Source organism: Oryzias latipes, chromosome 1 (assembly GCF_002234675.1).
Source record: "Oryzias latipes chromosome 1, ASM223467v1".
Taxonomy (NCBI): domain Eukaryota; kingdom Metazoa; phylum Chordata; class Actinopteri; order Beloniformes; family Adrianichthyidae; genus Oryzias; species Oryzias latipes.
Genome location: NC_019859.2, coordinates 30,891,629 through 30,911,433, shown reverse-complemented (window position 1 = coordinate 30,911,433; position 19,805 = coordinate 30,891,629). Strand labels below are relative to the sequence as shown.

Genomic DNA, 19,805 nt, shown 5'->3' with positions numbered 1-19,805 from the left:
AATGTGCAAAGAAAGATTTTAACATCATTGATTGCATACATTCTTAATTCATAGTCTCCATATATAGCATAGCTTTTAGCAGATTGTTCTTCAAAGCAAGACACTGATTGCTTTTGTACTTTCTGTGAGTAGTGTGGTGTTAGGTGTCTTTCCCAAGGACACAAAGGCTGCACCCTAACAACCAACTGACGGACAAGCTGCTCAACCCAGTGAGATGCAGCTTAAAAGTCTTAAGGAAATACGAATTGGGGCCATCGACATCCGTATTTTGGCCAATGCCTCTTTAAGAAGTGTAAACTCAGGTTTAAGGCTAATGTGAATTCCATCTTTATTTTGTCTGCAGATGCAGACGAGTCTTCCTTGAAAGAGGAGCCTGCAGAAGATCCTCAGCGCCCCTTCAACTATGACGTGGTTGATGTTAGTAAGGGGTTCCTCAATCGCGTTGCCTACAAGAAGAAAGTAAAGACTTCCAAACTGGACAACCTGCTGGAGCGCAGAGTGAAGCAGAGCGCGGTCGAGGAACGACAAAGACAGCAAGCATCAGCATCCATACCGCAAAGTCCTACCCCACTTTTGTCCTGCTCTGCTGCGGGTTTGAGCACTCCAGTTCGACCGCGGTCACCCCTCAGGCCGCACACTCTTGCACAGGCACAGCTCGCGAAAGCAAAGGAGAAAAGTCCAGGTGCAGCACAGAAAGAAGAAGAAAGTCGAATTGAACTGTCAAACAGTCTGCCTTCTGCTTCTGAGGCCACGCCCACAGTCTGCTGCATGACAGGTACAGGTGATGGTTCTGATTCACCACAGAATAAAATCACCTCCACTTCTGAAAACATGGAGGAGGTCTTGGTGGAAAGGACAGCGGGGCCAAAGGAAACCACTTCGAACTGTTCAGAGAAACTTTCTGGTCTGCAGGAGACGCCTCATGGGTCAACTAATTGCTCTTCAGACCAACTGGCAGCTTGTTTTGCATCAGATGTAAACAAAGCTGAACCAATGGAAAGCTCAGGGTCTGACTCTGTAAGGACGCTCTCAGATATCGTTGACCAAAAAAACAGTCGGGACTCTTTTCATTTGAAGCCAGATGCAGAAATGTTGAGTTCTGTGCATTCAGATACAGAGAAAAATGGCTTATCGTCACAGGAGACCCAAGAAACTATAGAGAGCATCAAGTGCGAAAGAACAATGGGTGACGGCACTTCCAAGGCACCTCTTGCTCCCCATCAGGTAAATGGTAACGATGGCTTGTCTTGTGGAAATACATTGAGTAACTCTTTGTCGAGCTCAAATAACGGCGTTCTCTCCAACACGGCTCATTGCAAGACGAACAGCATTGAAACAGTTGACGATCAAAGGCTAGTGGTCTCGCTGAAGGAAAGCACAGAGCCAAAGGCCTTGGTGAATGGAGATCTGGGCTCACAGAATGACAGCGCTGAGGTCAAAGGTGAAGAGCCGCGTCGGGTTTCTGGCATTGAAGCCGAGTCAACACCAGACCCGGATTACAAACCTTCACTGAAGATGACGAGGCTGGAAAACAACACCGATAGGGATGGAGATCACTCTCTGCTGCACAACAACACTTCAACTTTTCATCCTGTGGAGACCAAACACACTCCTGGGGTCATGGGGGTGAAAGTCATCAGAGCGGCTCCATCTCCGGTTCTTTCAGCGGAGGAGTCCAGTTTGAGTGACGGCTTTGCTGAGGAGAACAGTAACAGCGAGTCGGCAGAGCCGTTCGAGGCCGTCATCACCGAGGTAACCACTACCTCTACCACCACCACCACCACTGTTGTCTCTACAGAAACCAGGGTGGCCAATGTGCAGCTGAAAGCATTTGGAGAATCGGCACCTCCTGTTATTGCAACCGAGAGAAGAGCAGTGTCCACGCTGTCTAGCATGAGCAAAACAACTCTGACTGAAGTCTATTCCTCTGGGCTTGATGGCCAGTCGGGACACAACCAGAGCAAAAGATTGACTCAGCAGACCCTCTCAGCATTTGTCAGTCAGACAGACACTGAAAGAGGTAAAACCTCGGTGTCGTCTGTAACCGTGAGCCTCGAGGCCTCGTCATCCACGAAGGGCCGAGTGCACCTTCTCAAATTTTGCCGCACCAAGAAGATGCGCTCCGACACCGCTCTTCCTTCATACTGCAAGTTTGTCACCAAAAGCAAACGGACGAGTATTTTCGTTCTACCGCACGATGATTTGAAGGTTTTGGCAAGGCGGGGAGGATTACGGGAAGTTCCCATATTCAGCTACAACGCCAAGCCTGCGCCGGACATCTGGCCATACCCGTCTCCCAGACCCACTTTTGGCATCACGTGGAGGCGAGTTCACTACCTTTTCTTTCTGTTTAACCTGTTTTACCCTTGTGCTATCTTAGATGACCCCACCCTTACATTGACGTGTTCTCCCTACCATGACAAAGGTGGATAAAGGTGGAAAGATTTCATGTAATCCATGGACATCAGTGAAGATCACAAATCATTGAAGAAAAAAGCTTCAGAGCACTGTTTAGTGGGTCTAGATGACCCAACTCCCAATGTTAAAATGCCTAGGATAGCACAAGGGTTACTGATGGTAGAAATATCATTCAGTCACAAAGACTGCTGTTTATTGATATCTTTATGACCAAATGTTGACGAGGTAAATGGTTGCCTTTGTTTTAAAGTGCACAGTCTGATGCTTATACCTGGTACCTATAACCTGACTTGTCACTTTTTGTATTTTTTTTTGTATTTTTGTTTTTGTCACTGCTAAATGCTCCTCGGAAGTTTTTGCACATTCACCAGGATTTAAACAGTCTGTGGTGCGACCGTCTTTCATAACATTTCTGTTTTAAAAGACTCACCTGTTGCATCTGCAAGTTGGTTAGAGTCTAGCAAACCAATGGTGCTTTAAAGAAACTCAGTCATTCTCCATTTTTTTGCAAACACGTCATTCGATAAGCTATAAGGAACACAAAGTTGTTTAAGCATAAAAGATAAACATCAGCATTTAAAAAAAAATCAGCTAAAGGCCCTTTTTGTGCCACCTTTAAATCCTCATGGATTTTCATGTGACGTCACATATTGCACTGATTTATTGTTGATCTGTTGTCGTATCCCCCCCCCATCATTTGTGGCTTTGGCCCGAGGTACGGCGATCGATCCCAGACCGTTGTCGCACAAGGAGCTCTGAGGTCGGAGCAGACCTCAGGCGTGAATCATCTGGTGGTCAGAGAGGTGTCATGATGTTCACTTTGTGTTCTGACCAAGCCCTGCAACCAGTGCATACTTTTCCGCCTGTGGTTCCACATGGGAAAGGGAGAAACCTACCAAACCTTACACGGGCTCAAACGATTTTGTTTTTGTAAATACTCTAAATGTTTTCAGCAACCAGGTCAGAGCACAAACATTCGATGTCAGACCACAGTTCCTGGCTGGAATGGATGCACATCTTTCTTTTTTGCAGTAATTTACTGGTGGATAATTGCAGCCAATCGGTTTATTCGAAAATAACGTAACACGATTTTGGAACTATGTGAATGAAAGTACTTGTTTGACATGTTTTGCAGCAAGCAATAATATTGCTTCCACATCCAGATTACTGCATGAAAGGATGTATGAAAGCTTCTTATGGTTTTGTGGAAACCAGTATGAAGGAAAACCCACAAAAGCAGTATATCTTGTGTCTTCCCCTCTCTGGCCCACAGTGTTTTCTGTAACTCTGTGCAGTTGAATTCTTTTAGTTCTTTCCTGGAGTCCTGACCTATGTCTGACTGAAATGTGCTGCGTTGTGGCGCTCAGGTACCGGCTGCAGACCGTGAAGTCTCTGGCCGGCGTGAGCCTCATGCTGAGGCTTCTGTGGGCCAGTCTGAGATGGGACGACATGGCCGTGAAGCCGTCTGCCGCGGTTGGCACCACGCGCACAGGTAGACTCTTCCCTTTCCAAAATAGCAACTTCCTTTTGTCTTCATTCGAGAAGAGGAAGCCAGAAAAAAATCCGCTGAAGGATTATAACAGTCTTATCAGTTTGAACTGTAAAAACTGTATCAAATTTAAAATGCTCATTTTATTGTTTGAATATTGCTTCAGAACAATCAGAAACGGAAATCACCACCACCGAAATCATAAAGCGCCGTGACGTGGGACCCTACGGGATTCGCTCAGAGTACTGCATCCGCAAAATCATCTGCCCTTTGGGGGTGCCTGATACTCCAAAAGGTAAACTAGATTTTCAGGTCTTGAGTTACAGATTTAATTCACCTTTTTCTTGGTATGTACGCCGTGGTATATTTAAATGCTTTTCTAGGAAAATAAAGGATACTTTTTTTTTTATTTCATTGTGGAAAAATGGTATAAAACTAGCTTTTGTAAATGTTTTTTATTTTATTCTCCTAAAAACACTTTTCAGAAACGCACACCCCTCAAAGGAAAGGTCTGCGCTCCAGTGCCTTACGGCCCAAGAAGCCAGAGTCCACCAAACAGACTGGACCGGTGGTGATTGAAACCTGGGTGGCTGAAGAGGAGCTGGATCTGTGGGAAATCCGAGCCTTCTCAGAAAGGTCAAAGGGGAACACATGTAACTCATACCTGTTTGTCACTACAGTCTACGGACGGACATGTCAAACTGCTGACAGAGACATTCAGGGGGTGAATCACTGACTCCACGGGCTCTGTCAACGTTTTCATCCACATATGAAGATGTATGCTTTTGAAAGCTGGTTTTAATTTGCCAAAACATTTATTATCTGACCTCAGATCACACATTTCCTCAGTTCTGTGCCTCCCACAGATTGTTGGGTGTTTTTGATGCCTGACATGTGCAGTTTCACCGTCTTTATAGCCATGTTTTTATTTGCTTATCTCAAGCTTGTTATCACTTTGCAGGGTGGAAAGAGAGAAAGCCCAAGCAGCAGAACAGGCCAAAGTGAGTGTGGATCAACAAGTCTCACAATTTAGATCATAACGTGTCACTTTGAGTTTCCTAAAAACAACAAGTAGTAGTTGTAGCTAGTAGAAAATGCTATTGATAGTTAATGGGATTCACCTTTACTGGAAACTCTCACTCGTTTTTGGGTTGAACGCATGGTTTTCTGTCTCAGAAGCGCCTCGAACAGAAGCCCGGTTCGGTTACGGCCACGCCAACAGGGACTCCTTCACTATCTGCTGCCACGCCCAAAGTCATCCTGGGCTCCATTTCAGGCCAGGGCACCCCCAGTGCCAAGGTGGTACTATCGACCAAGATTGGCACTCCTGTGACATTCCAGCAGAACAAGAACTTCCAGCAGTCTTTTGCCACCTGGGTCAAGCAGGGCCAAAGCAGTCAAGGTACGGCACAGAACAAGTCAAAAAAGAGAAATACGTTAGTCCAATTCAGGTGAAATTGACTTTTTCTCAGGGATTCAGACACTGAATTACTTTAAATGGAAACATGTTAAAGTCCCAACTTGATGAGAATTTTGTTTCTAAGCGTTCTTGTGGCATTGTCTCACAAACGAGGACATGTAGAAAGAAAACTACGCTTAAAATTGCATTTCCAAGTATTTGTTTTTTGTTGCTAAAATCGTTGTAAATCAGGAACAGACGGAAAAATGCAGTTGGAAAAAGTTCGTAACAGTGACATAGAAGCTAGAGTCGGCAGGCTACAAGCTCCCTGCTCTGCTCCATTCCCATGCATCCACCTGCAGACAAATAGATCCACCAACGTCTTCTTTTTCCCCGTCTGAGCTGACATCAGGATCCTAACTGTGCGGCTGCTTGTCGTTTTCGTTGCACCAATGATGTTAGGTTGGGGGTGGGAGGAGGTGTAAGCCAGTCCAGCCCTCAACTCGGAGGCAGATTTCTAATGAACTCCTGCTGCTCTGCAGAAACTATGTCCTAGAAAAATTATAGATTCTGGCTAAAAACTGCGTTATTATAATTTAAAAACCACTAGTAACGCTTGATCGGAGTGGTAATTAAGCCCATGCAGGAGGCAGGACCCCCCATGTGTTTTTGCCTTAAAATAAAGCAAAAAAAGGAAAATCATATGACCAAAGTCACATTCTCCACTGAGTTATGTAGTAAAACCATTTTAGATGTCAAAGAAAAGTAATAAAGAACATGCCAGTGATCGTTTTGACTTGGACAAGCTTTTGCTATTAAAGCTGTTCTACTAATGGAATCATAGGAAATGATAGCAATGGACCAAAAATCACCTAGACTGAAGCAGACTTAGCTTTTCCATCCCAGATGATTACAACCTTTTAATCCTCCTTTACTTTGACTACAGATAGATGAGGAAAAAAATTGTTTTCGTGCTTGATCTCATTTAGTTTTTGCTTGCTTTGGTAGGAGCGGGCACAGAGGCAGCTGTGGCCACATCTGGTGGACACACTCTGCACATCACGGGAACCACAAGCAGCGGAAAGGTTTTAACCACCAAGCTGCCACTTCCCGCAAACAGCAAGATCGTCACTGTCAACGTACCGACGACGCAAGGAGGTACGGCCACTGTGATTATTAAGTCAGAGAAAAACCGAGGATATATAAATGAACTCTGTGCTGTTGTTTTGTTCACTTAATATGCATTTCATCACACATGTTCACCTTTTGGCCTATCGCTTCAGAGGTCGCCACAGCGATCCAGCTTTCACTGATTCCCACTGGCTGAGATTTTTTTTTATTCATGCCGGATCCCCTTCCTGACACAACTCTGCATTTCATCTGGGCTGGGGACCAGCACAGGACGACCCAAACTTGGGCCTCCTTGTGGCTACATAATTAGGCAGCAGCGCGAAGGGTGTTGCTCAAGGACCCGCACTGGATGAAGCTCATTGCACCCTCTGGGAAGCAAACCCTTGTTTCCTGCGCCAGTCCTACGCCCAGACAACTGAGCCTTACTGGCGCCATTTCATCACACGTGTACATTTGATAAAGGATGAACTACAGATCCGTACATTAAACATACATATATGTGTGAGGGCGTTTGTAAAAGGACAACCTGGAAATTGTGAAAATAGTTGACTTGTGTGCAAGAAAGCATGTCCGTTATGTCTGAGAATGTAATGCCTAAATACTTACTGAGCAGTGTAAAGCACAAAGACACAGTGAAACATGGTAGCAGTGACAGTTTGTCTGTAATTGAGACCAGAATTCCAGAAGGGTTTGGTCCCACTGGAGCATTCACCACGATGGTGTTGGTCTAGTTCTGGCCTGACCAACACTGGGCCTCAAGAGCCTGAACCCTGACTGGTTTCTAGATCTCCCTGGCCTGCTTGATGCCGACTACCTATGCCAGATGTGTTCAGTCAATCAGGATGTGGAATCACTTGAGTCTGCCAATAAGGAGAAGATGGTCAAGGAGAGCTGGAAACCAGGCAGGATTGTGGCTCTTGAGGACCAGGGTTGGCCAGCCCTGGTCCTAGCGTGTGTGGTTTGGTTTGGTACCACCATCAGAGATGTTTCCCACTGGCACACTTACCTGTGGTGATCCTTCTTGTTTAGTTTTCTGTTTATGGAATGGAATGGAATTGTGTAGTATGACGGCATCAATCCAGAATAGGATATTGATCATGATGGGTGGGTGGGACGATTGTCTGCTGGAAGCACAGCCCGCTGCCTGCAGCAGCTAATGGATGTCACAATTTTAAACTGAATCAAATGTTACACCATTGAACCGAATCACGGGGAATATCAATTGTTGCCTCCCGACTGCATAGCAGTATGTTTACGTTGTGTCAAACAGGCCTTTGGATTTATTTGATGTTCTACCACGTCCACCCGGTGGAGAAGAAGCCAGCTGAAAGTATTTTTGTCTTTTTTACTTGCTTATTAGCAAATTAGAGATTTGTCTAAATATGTAGTTTTTGTTATTCCGTAATCCACAAATAACATATCAAACAAAACCTGCCCAAAAATTAAGGTTCGAACCGAAACTGTTGTTGACTGACATCTATTTCATGTTTTTATTTTCTAAATGTAGAGGCTGTTGAATTACACGACAGCTTACTCTGAGACATGATGCAGAGGAAATCCTGCGGTTTGAAAACACACTGCAAAGCTGACATTTCTTCATGTCCTGTGAAAATAACCTGCTGCAGGAAACAAAAACGCTGGACAGAGGGAGTTTTCTTTTGGAGCCTCTGTAAAGGAGAATCCAAGTTCAGGCAGAGGGTGACAATTTACTGGACGTGTGTATTTATGCAGCGTGACTGGAGGACCCCTGTTTGTTTTAGAAAAGCTAAAGGAAGTGAGGCAGGAAAACAAGTTTACTTAGATGGAGGCTTCCCAGACAGGTAGTCCTCTATAGTAGCAATCCGTCTTTCTCTTTTTTCCCTCCCAGACTTTTTCAGTGGAGGAGTGCCTCTGCAGCCTCCACTCACTTGAGTCCAAACCCCACGGCCTGTCCAAACAGTCCTTCCATAGAAAAGAGTGTTTGATGTGTGTGCCTTACGACCTGGCCTAACATCTCTGTTTGAAGAGGAAAACCATTGATGTATAGGTTTACCTGCTCGGTTGCGGCCGCAGAACCACGGTGCTGCTCGTTTCCAGTTCCTCCCTCCGTCGCTTTCACGTGAGCTCGTGAGCGCAGACGGCAAATGCCCTCTTTGTCAGCTCAAAGCTCAGAAGTGAGATGTCAACCATGCATAATTCAGGATGGATTTGGGCATGTTGGTGGAGGACAAGCTGCGCTTTCAGCGAGCCCTCGGACGCTTTGATAACCTGCTGAGCTAATATTTGTGAAGGCTCTCATCAAAAAGTGTAAAGAGAGATGCTCTCAGATAATGGATTGATGTGTGTTATTACCAGACGGCCATACAACTGTTCCATTGTGCTACGTACTGCTACGTGTTATAAGAAAAGCGTTCGATGGTTGTTTTTTATTGCTAATTCACCGACTTTCGATGTGAGTTCTTCAGTTTAGGTTTGATGTGAGCTGCCTTTTGTCAATCAGCACCTGTGATCTGATCACTAACACGCGTGTCTCTTCTTGCTATGTCTACAGGGGTAGTTCAACAGAAAGTGTTGGGAATTATCCCATCCAGTACAGCAGGCAGTGCCCAAACATACTCCACATTCCAGCCACGCACTTCCACACTCAACATCAAGGCCAACACCCCCGGCTCCCAGCAACAGGTACAGCCGAGGCCGGCCTTTTCTCCTCATTCCCTTTAGATTTGGACTGTTAACATGGTGTTTGTGTGATCCACACCTGGGAGGGGCATTGCTTGTGTAGTCATGAGTGTTATTCTGTGTTTTTGCTCCTGCTGGTTCTAAGCCTCCTGCAGTTTAGTAACTTTATGAAACCATCCTCCAGGTTCTGGCAGGAGGGGGTCAGATTCGTCCAGGCATGACAATGATCCGAACCCCTATCCAGCAGACGGGTCAGATGGGAAAGACCATAATCCGTACACCTATTGTGGTGCAACAAGGTAACGGCTCTTCCTCCGTGTGAGCGGCGAAAGCTGTCTGCTGTGTTTACACAGGCCTCAACGCAGCTCTAAACTGTTGACATTTTTTCTCCTCTAGGTCAGGGCGGGCAGCAAGTAGTGACACAGATCATCCGCGGACAGGCGGTTTCCACGGGGATATCTGCTACAAACCCTGTCACCACGGTAACAGGCCAGGGTGTAGCCAGCCCCAATGCAGCAGGACAGGCAGCAGGCCAAACACCACCCGGCACCCCACGAGCACAGAGCCAGGGCCAGGTTAAACTTAGCCTGGCCCAGTTCACACAACTCACACAGGTTTGTGAGGGAGACTCCATGAATGTGTGTGTGTGTGTGTGTGTTTGTCTACATGTGTGACTTTAAGAAACAAATCCCTCCCCTGTAAAAACAAAACTCTGCTTGCAGAAAGCAAAACACTTTGTGTTGGAAACAAAGAAAATGGACAAAAATATTTAGTTTTATTTGAACGTTATTTTTTTATTTGTTCAAAACAAAGAAAATAATGGTAAAATCAGAGAAAAAAACAGAGGAAAGGCTGGGTTCTCCCGTCAGGTTCTGTTCAGGTGATGCCATCTGAAACGAGCAGAAATCAGCATCTGCAGATCTGTGACGATGCGTGACTGAGCAAACAGGAGCGACGAGCACATGTTCGAGGACTCATCATGCATGCAGAAAATGACACTTCAAGCAAAACTCTCACTCTGTATATCTGTCAATATTTCGGAAAATGTTAGTCGGCCTTCTGGAGAACGGCAGCTAGTGTAGCTGCTTAGGTGGCCATACAGATGGGCCACGCACAGCTGAGAGGACTCCAAATATTGTTTCTAATTATCCTCACAAAGAGAACCAAGCAAACGTTGGTTGATGATTTTTCTCTTTGTGCCTTTTATCTTTTTTACATTTCTTTTAAAAAAAAAACAGCTTCTAAAGTTTATAGAAATGTTATCTTGCAGACAAAATCGTTTAATCCCTCACAAACAAGTCCATTTAAAATGCATTAGAAAAGTGAATTTCTTTGGTTTCTTACTCGCTTTTCATTACAGAAACAAAATCCTCACTGTTTACATGCTTTTTGCTTCTTGTTGAGTTCGCATTATAAGCCTTTCTTCTCTTTCCTGTCGACCTCAGAAGCAGCAGGGTGGTTCCGGTGTGGATCGACAGACTGGAGTCGGTGGTCAGCAGGCTCTGACGGTGATGGTTCAGGGCCAGGGTCAGACCACAGGCCAGCTGCAGGTCATACCTCACGGCGTCACCGTCATTCCTGGACCTGGCCAGCAACTCATGCAAGCAGCACTGCCCAATGGCCAGGTGCAGCGCTTCCTCTTCACCCCATCATCTGCCGGTATGGGAGAAAAAAGCGTCCATCACAATCAGAAAGAAATCAAATTGCTGTTTTGTTGAACACATTTAAAAGACTCTAAACGATCCGCTTTTTCTGTCTTTAGCATCCAGCCAGCCAAACTCCACTTCCAACAGAACCCCAGCCCAGCCGGCACAAAAGGCTGCTGCCCCAGTCCAAGCGGGGGCAGCTACTCTTGCCACCACCAGCACTCCATCCTCAGTCAACCCCCAGGGGCAGTTACCCCCTCCCACGCATGCTCATATGCCCATCCAGTCTCCCACCTCGCTGCAGGTCAAAGCTCAGGAGGGCACCACCCAGCTGCAGCAGACCCCGCAGCTCATCAGCGTGTCCGGACTGCAGCAGCCAGTGCAGGTGAGAATTTACCAGACGCCCGGCGATCATCCGCCCCGTTGGCCTGTGTGCTGAGTCGGGCTTTTGTCTGAGCAGGTACTGGCCCAGTTGCAGGCCCAGCAGAGTGGAGGCTCTCTGCCACAGCACATCAAACTGCAACTTCCCATTCAGATACAGCAGAGTGGCTCCTCCTCAGCTCAAACTGGACAGGTATTGGTTCCGTTTGTTAGCTGACAGTGAAGAATTCCAGCTGTTCATGCTCTAGATCTGACTGATGATATGAAAGAAGGCACTTATTGATCTTAAGAGAATCTGTGTGCAAAGCAGAGGGTTGTATAAGAGAGATGCCAGGCACATTTCACCCCAGTTTACGGTATTTTTGCTGTTAATGATGACGGTGTGCTTTAACTGTTTCATAATTATAAACATTTTATTTCAATTTGAGCTCATTTAAAAGGCATCGGTTCAACTAGGAAACTCAACTAAAATTCTGCTCAACAAAAAACGGAAAACTGAGCCAAGTTGGTAACAAGTGTCCACTTCATTCCAAACATTTCTCATCATTATAACTCTGAAAAGCTTTTTCCAATAAAGCCAGATTGTCTTACTGTTTTTTTTAACGGCTTGATAAATGACCAACAAATTCCACCCAAATGTTTTTTGTGTATTACCGAGGAAAAGCTCCCTCCAGCAGAACCAGACCCAGGAAAAGCTGTGGCCAGTTTACATGCACTCTTTCTGACACTCAGCAACAGAGTAAAAGTTATGTTCAAATACAGAAAAAGTTCAATAACAATATGCAAAAATGTAGAGGAAATGAGACATATTTGTGATGGGTTGAGAGCAGTCTAAAACAAATGAGTTTTGTGTGGATTACAAAAGAGGGGGTGAAGCTGGAGTTTAGGGATCAGTGGGTTCAAAGGTCGAGAGGAACAGTCAGGTGAACAGAGACGCAAGAGCGTGCAGGAGGGAAATGCGGAGGAGATCTGAGAGACTTGGAAAAAGCCAGGATCTTTGAAAGAACAATAGTTAGGAGAAAAAGCTCAGCTCTGCTCTTAGACGGATGGAGATCACGAGAAAACCAGCTCTCTTGGTTTTTGTTCCTGGAATTGTTCTTTTTTTGACGTGAAACTGAAATGAACGCACATGGGGGACGGTTTCTTCAGCGAAGTGCGTACATTTCCGGTAATGAACACCTCAAAGGCCATTATCTTGCTTATACCATAGTCACTTGCAAAAGAAATAAATATTCTATCAGTTTTTAGTACTTTATTGTTGTTTTTTCGCATTTTAGATTTTTACAAAAAGCTGACTATTTTTTATGTGGTGCGGCGCCTTGACACAGTAACCTGACCACCAGCACCGACCTCGACTTCTTACCGCTTGTTTTTGTCCGTATGATGAAGCAAAAGTTTGTTTTAAAGAAGCCAGCGCAGTGATACAGAACATTCAGGATATGTGACCAGGAACATCCTTTTTTAGGTGTGGATTATCACTTTTTAATGCACACCCAGCAGCCAGTCAGAATCAAATTTTTACCCAAATAGATGAAACAACGTCGTTCCGGTGAAATATGACACATGATGACCTCTGCCCAGGTTGGAAATGTAGTAACCATCCAGGCAGCATCGGTCCAGGAGCAGCTCCAGAGGATCCAGCAGCTCAGAGAGCAGCAGCAGCAGAAGAAGCGACAAGCGTCAGAAGCAAAGAAAGAACTCGCCCTTAATGCAGCCAACCAGAGCGACATCATTCAGAAGCAGGTGTGTACAGGAGCATCGCACGGTAAAGTCGGGTCTCCTTCATCTGCTTTCTATCGGTTCATAAACACTTCCAGTCTATAAAATGTCCTCAGACTGTTTATTTTCGTATATTAGACCTCCTCTCGGTTTACTGCAGCTTGTTTAACTCTCTGGTCACATTAGGCCTTGTTAAAAATAATCACTACTATTGATGTCACATCATAAATGATTGCTAAACAAATTCAGGTTTGTTTTATTCATCTTGACAATGAATTAGAGCACCTGAAGGACCAGAGCGCTACAGTGGGATGCTTCTGTTCTTTGTTTCACTGCAACTGTTGCACCAACAACCTCAAAAGTGTTCAACCCTGTTTCTGCCACCTTGGTCCCATGTTTCAGGTGGTCATGAAGCAGAACGCAGTAATCGAGCACCTGAAGCAGAAGAAGACCATGACGCCTGCAGAGAGAGAAGAAAACCAGAGGTTTGACTTCACCGTCTCTTTTCCCGCATCATTCGTCAGTCACCAATACTGCAAGTAGATGCACTTCAACTTTGAGAAACAGAATCTAAATCAAGAATTCAGTAAATCACAATTCAGGATTTTTAAAGAATTTATATGTATAATGGTGCAGTAATGAGGATTTAGCTCTTCCCTCAGTCCAAGACAACATTACAAAGTATTGAGGTCAACTTTTGTTATTGAACAAATACTTGTTTTCTGCATCATTATACAAAGAAATTCTTAAAAAATTAAAACCTGCTTTTTTTTTTTTACATTGTGCCTCTCACAGTTGGTGTTTCAATGATGAATATTACGGACCTCTATCTCTTACAGTGGAGCAGTCTGCAGAATCAGAGACAGACGACACTTTTGCGATCCTAAGAGGACAGGTTTTTATTGACGTGTTGGTTGCAGGAATTCAAGTTTTAGCCGTCTGAAAAACAAGCGTTTGCCTTGAAATGTTTTCCCTCATCTCCGAAAGAACTACCAAAGCTCTTTGTCTTGCACCGACTTCCAGAGTGTAGTTTGTAGAAATAGATATTCTTTTATATCACAAGTGTTTGTGGTCTTTACTGTTTGTTCAGACAAGTTTGTCCAGTTTTGTTACACATCAAACTTAATATTTTACTTGGAAGTGTTTCACAGCGGAGTAAACGTAGGTTTGCTCATTTGAAAAGAAACTGACAGTCTGTCATCTTAATGGTAGGTTGATTTGAACAGTGAGAGATAGAAAATCACAAAGAAACTCAAGAAATTGGCTTTAAAGAATGTATTTGCAGGGGATCAAATACTTTTTATATCCACTGTATTTTGTAGGTCAAGCTGTGGCTAATGCAATTTTGAAATCTAAAATAAAAACACAACTTTTCAAAGTTTACCCTTTTTTGTAATACCAGCTGTGGAGAGAAGACGCTCTTGACCCATCGGTGACCCTAACAACCATATGTTTATGTCCACAGATGTTGTGTCAACATTACTGATTCACATAGACCTGAAATTCTCTGCTGCATCATTACAGTGGCTCTGTCTGCTTTCTCCTTGAAACATTTCAGGCCGTTTTTTATTCTTGCTTTCTCCCTTTACTCCCTTAACCAAAACTCTCACTGATTCCTGTCATGCACACTTTGAGTTGACATTTCTTCTCTTTTCGTATTTGGGTGTGCAGCACTTCCACACAGTTTTCTGTTTTCTCCCGTGTTCGCTGTACAAACCCTGGCCAGCGTCTGACCTCAGCAGCTCTGTATGCGTTTGCGTGTTATTTGCAGAAATGCACTCAGAGGGAGACACCAACTTTAGATCCGAGTTGTGAATATTAGCAAACACAAGTGAACGTGCGGGGAATGGAGGGCGTCGATTATGTGAATTTATTGGACCAGATTTGCCCCGTAGAAAATGTCCACAGTGTAGATTCTATCTGTGCGTCGTCTTTCCGGGGTTTAAATTGTTGTAATATATATGACACATTTGAGGATCCAGCACAAAAACTGTTAACTTCAAAGTTAAGTCAAAGTAAACTTTAATATCTATAATGTTATACATACATAGAAATTGAACTTCCGTTTCTCTCAAGCTCCAGTCTTAACCGGGAATATAACTTCAAATTACAAAATAAAAAACAATAGGCTGAAAAAAGTAAAGTGACTATAAAAAGAGAAAATAAAGTGACTGTAAAAATAAGAAAAAAAAAGAAAGTGACTGTAACTTAATTAGAAATAGATATCTCATGCTATAAACGTAGTTATTTGTTTTAAGGAATAACAACAGATGCAACAAGGAAGTTGAGTGTGATTTATAATTTGTAATTTTAGCAGTTTCTTGTGTTAAATGTTTTATTGCTTTCAGGATGATCGCATGCAACCAGGTGATGAAGTACCTCCTTGACCGCATTGACAAAAATGAAAGGCAGGCGGCCAAAAAGAAGAAGAAGGAAGAGGTGGTTGAAGCAAAACGGAGGTTGGCCAATGCTAGCAAGCTCTCCTCGCTCCTTTACCGGCACAAAGAGAGCCTCAAAATGGAGATCCTGAAGAAGCGAGCCCTTCTCGACAAAGAACTGCAGCTTGAGGCTCAGGTATAAACCGTGTGAGGCACGTAGATGGTCATTTGCAGACTGTTTGGAGCTGACCTTTTATTTTCACATTCCCAGGAGGAGTTAAAGAGGGATCTGTTGCGGATGCAGCGGGAGAAGGAACGGGCTCAGGCCGCCGCCCAACAGGCAGCTCAGGCAGCAGCCGCTGCGGCCCACCGCCAGCAGCAGCAGCAGCAAACTCTGGCAGATTCCCATCGGATCGCCTCCCAGCACCACCTCGCCACCACCGTCTCTACTTCTCACAAAAGGAAATGGGAAGAGGAGAGGGAGATGGCTGCCAAGTCCAAGAAGAAGAAGATGATCTCCACGAAATGCACAAAGGAGAGCAAGAAGGACACCAAGCTGTACTGTATCTGCAAGACGCCCTACGACGAGACCAAGTACGCCAAAGCTCTGCTGAGCCTTCAGTCAGGGTGACCCCTTTAGATCTGCTGAGGTTTAACTAAATTCCATTACAAATTAAAGCCAGAGCAGCGTTGAATGGCCCTAGACGCCCTCTGACTGACTGGCCTTCACTAGCTGCTACATGCCCCTCGTCCTCCCCTCCTGCCCCTGCCACCCTGGTCAGAGCTGCACTAGATAAATTCATTTAAAAAATGGCGGCTTTTCCGTTTTATCTCCATGTATTTATTTTTAGAAGAATCTGCAAAAGTAAACTTTTGGGATTCCCTTGGAAATAGATGATTTTTGTTAACCACACCCACATTCACAAGGATTTATGAATTAAATGCAATATTCTGCAAAAAATGTGAAGGGGAACAGGGGAACGCTCCTTTAAGATCAAAACAGTAGCTTCCAAATGATGCTGAAGGAGGAGTTTGGAGGCGATACATTTGAAGGCGATACGTTGAAACCCTTTGAAGGAGTTTAAATTTTTAGCCGGCACTTAAGGTGATTTGGTTGAAAAATTCAAAACTTTTCCCCAAGTCAAAGGTCAACAACCTTTTTGTTGTGGTTGTTGACCTTGTGGGGTGCAGGACAAATTTGATGGAACTTGCTTAAATAAAAGTTGTTGGGTTTTTTTCCCCCCTTAATGTGCGAAAACACACTTTTGTACAACATGGCCACCAAGCCATAGGTCCCGTGGCCATCCCATAATAATTTCAAAACTTCCTTTTTGATATTCCCAACATATGCATTTTGGTTTTGTTACAATACAACCCAATACTTTATTGTTCCCGAAGGAAATGAATCATCATTAGCAGATTTTGACAGTTTTGATCCCATTCATTTTTGGACTGGTTTTCCCGCTGTGATGTCATAAATTTCTGGTGGTGGTCCATTACCGTGCCAAGATGCGCTCAACTTTTGGTGAATTTTGGTGCATGTGGCAGTACTGAAGCAAAAAATAAGAAAGAGGAATTTCGGAAACAATACGGTCCTCGCAGTCCAGGTTGCTGCTGAGGGCCGTAAGAACCGCTGATCTGTTAGCTGCGACAGAAAAGTAAGAGGCGCCGAAGCCGTGTGCTGTCCCCGCCCACTTAACACCACTGTGCAAACCGGGCTGAATCCCGGAAACCCCTCCCCCACTGTGAAGTAAAGGCTAAGGGGGGGAGGGGTTTCTTTATCTTCAAGAATTTACTTTACAAAGGGAAGTTCTTATACTTCTATACAAAGTTTAAATGTGTAAAAACATGCTTGAATATCGCATGACACTACCTAACTGCTACAAGACTGAATTCAAACATTTAACGTTCCTGTTAATCAATTATTCCAAATGAGGGAAATGCGGCTGTATCCCAAACCCCCCATTGGACGTGCGGTCATTCACAGCTTTTCAGTTGAAATCAGCAGACAGGAAAAATTCAGCCCTTTCATTTTTACACGCTGCCGATCCGTTGACCAACTCTGTCCTCGTTGTGTCCAAAGGTTCTACATTGGCTGCGACCTTTGTACCAACTGGTACCATGGGGACTGCGTGGGTATCACGGAGAAGGAGGCCAAGAAAATGGACGATTACATCTGTGTGGAGTGTAAACGAGGCCAGCAGAGCAGCACGGAGGAGCTGTACTGTATCTGTCAGACGCCGTACGACGAGTCCCAGTAAGGAGCTGAAAGAGCTCGTGTCCGTGGTTAATTGGTTCATCGTCTTCACATCCCTGACTTCTCATTCACTTCAGTGTCACGTCTTCCTGTGGTCAGCGTTTCTCTTTTCCTCCTCAGGTTTTACATCGGCTGCGATCGATGTCAGAACTGGTACCACGGCCGCTGTGTGGGAATCTTGCAGAGCGAGGCCAACCACATTGACGAGTACGTGTGTCCTCAGTGTCAGTCAACAGAAGACGCCATGACGGTCTTCACGCCGCTCACTGAGAAGGATTTTGAAGGCCTGCGGAGGATCCTGCGTTCTTTACAGGTGAGCGGGAGCAACAGCAGAGTTAAAAACACCAACTGGTGCTGCCGCTAGACCCACCTGCCCGTTCATCTATCCAACAGAAAACACTGCAGTTCCTCTGCAGACTAAGAACAGCAAAGCCCGCTGTGTTCATCTTATCTGATGGGTTTGGCCCCCTCTTTTTGGAAATGTGCCTAGCCTCAGTTCTTTTTTTAATCTTTCCCAACCGGCCTCCCTTTCTTTTTCTCTTCCTCTCGCCCAGCGGTCTGTACCGCTGAGTGAAACGGACAGAGATGGAGAGAAAAGCTTGGGAGAACATCTGTGTTGATCCACCTGTTTTCAGTATAATCTTCATGCTCCCGTTTGTTTTTCTTCTATGGTTTCAGCTTTCCCACTTGTCTAGCTCTGTGTTTTCTCTCTCACTCCTTCCCGCAGGCGCATAAGATGGCCTGGCCGTTTCTGGAGCCGGTGGATACCAACGATGCGCCCGACTATTACCGGGTGATCAAGGAACCGATGGGTGAGTGTGGCAGCTTTGGAATCTTTCTGCTTGTTTTGGTTGGGTTTTTTATTTCACCATTCCTCCTTTAGTGAGGATTTATTTATGTTTTCTTTGCATTGAAACATATTTCACTTACAATTAATTCCAAACCCGTTTGATATGTCTTAAAATAATCGTAATTAGCTTGATTTGGAGCTTTTTTCTAAGGAGGTTTTCGTTTGGACTTAAGTACTTTAACTTAAGTTTACTTTACTTTACTTTACTTTACTTTACTTTAATAATCAGAAAAGTGGCACTAAGATGTCTTGTAATGATGATGATCAAAATCGTATAACCAGCAGTCAGAGTCTCTTGGATTATTTTGTGACTACAAATTTTTGATGTCAATTTTCTTTTTCGGCAAAAAGAAAACCTTCCTTACGATAAGTTGTGGTTTGATATTTGTTAAACGAATGACTATGTTTGCTGTCCACCCATAATTCTTAGGATTGAGTTTACAGTGGCGGTCACAAGTATTTGATCTCTTGCTGATTTCATTGGTTTGCCCACCTAAAAGATATTGACAGTCTGTCATCTTAACTGTTCATTTGAATAGAGAGATACAAAATCATGAAGAAAACCAAGAAATCCACTTTAAAGAATTTGTATCAAGATGTTTGCATTGTAATGAGGGAAATAAGTATTTAAAGTCTTTGTTTTTGCACAAATCAGGTGGAATTATTATTATTATGGAAATATTTATGATCCTTTTGATTTTATGTTTCACTTTTTCAATTACCGATACGAAGCCCATCAAGATGACTGTTGTTGTGAATTTGGGCTGTACAAATAAAAAACAATTGAATTGAATTGAATTTTCCGTCCGCTCTTCTTTGCAAATGACTTCTAAATCATTCCGATTTGGTGGCTGTTGCTTAGCAGCTCTGAGCTTTAGGTCTCTCCATAGGTTTTCTATAGGATTGAGGTTCTATAGACTGAGCTTGATAGGATTCTTCTTCAGCCAGAAGGTTGTACATGGCTCCGCCCATCCTTCCATCGACATGATGTAGCCCTGTGCCGAAAAACATCCCACAACATAATATTTCCACCTCCATGGTTAAAAAATTGGGTCAAAAGCAGAATTTTTCTTCCTCCAAACATGACGGGTTGACTTAATGGCACAGAGCTCAATGTTGGTCTCATGTGATCACAACACCTTCTCCCAATCTCTCTCTAAATCTTGAAGGTGTTCATTGGTAAACTTCACATGACTTCCTAAGCAGGGGGGACTATGCAAGCACTGCAAGATGGTAAACCATTGCGGTGTTTAAACTTTCCCAATGGTTTTCTTGGTGTCGGTTGTCCCAGCTGTTAGAAATCATCAACTAACTCCTGCCGTGTTGTTTTAGGCTGATATCTCACAGGTGTCTTCAATTCAGGTGACAGACTGATTAGACGAGTCTCTGTGAACAGAATGCAGTGGGGCAATAAAGTATTTACTCAGCCACCGATTGTTCAAGTTCTCCCCCTTAAAAAGATGTGAGGCCTCAACTAGA

General features: G+C 44.2%; 1 protein-coding gene across 2 annotated transcripts in view; it reads left to right on the top strand.

Annotated features, from left to right (window-relative positions):
• Positions 1-19,805, top strand: part of bptf (bromodomain PHD finger transcription factor) — a 48,079-nt gene that overhangs the window by 22,350 nt on the left and 5,924 nt on the right. For both annotated transcript variants that reach the window (XM_023960379.1, XM_023960380.1), the window contains exons 15-34: positions 344-2,324; positions 3,786-3,910; positions 4,074-4,202; positions 4,393-4,543; positions 4,869-4,908; positions 5,084-5,309; positions 6,315-6,464; positions 8,968-9,098; positions 9,280-9,394; positions 9,492-9,709; positions 10,541-10,754; positions 10,858-11,126; positions 11,202-11,315; positions 12,704-12,865; positions 13,244-13,326; positions 15,190-15,415; positions 15,491-15,813; positions 17,303-17,476; positions 17,597-17,789; positions 18,204-18,288. In XM_023960379.1, coding sequence (XP_023816147.1) covers positions 344-2,324; positions 3,786-3,910; positions 4,074-4,202; positions 4,393-4,543; positions 4,869-4,908; positions 5,084-5,309; positions 6,315-6,464; positions 8,968-9,098; positions 9,280-9,394; positions 9,492-9,709; positions 10,541-10,754; positions 10,858-11,126; positions 11,202-11,315; positions 12,704-12,865; positions 13,244-13,326; positions 15,190-15,415; positions 15,491-15,813; positions 17,303-17,476; positions 17,597-17,789; positions 18,204-18,288 — 5,109 coding nt within the window. The remainder of the gene's footprint in view (positions 1-343; positions 2,325-3,785; positions 3,911-4,073; positions 4,203-4,392; positions 4,544-4,868; positions 4,909-5,083; positions 5,310-6,314; positions 6,465-8,967; positions 9,099-9,279; positions 9,395-9,491; positions 9,710-10,540; positions 10,755-10,857; positions 11,127-11,201; positions 11,316-12,703; positions 12,866-13,243; positions 13,327-15,189; positions 15,416-15,490; positions 15,814-17,302; positions 17,477-17,596; positions 17,790-18,203; positions 18,289-19,805) is intronic.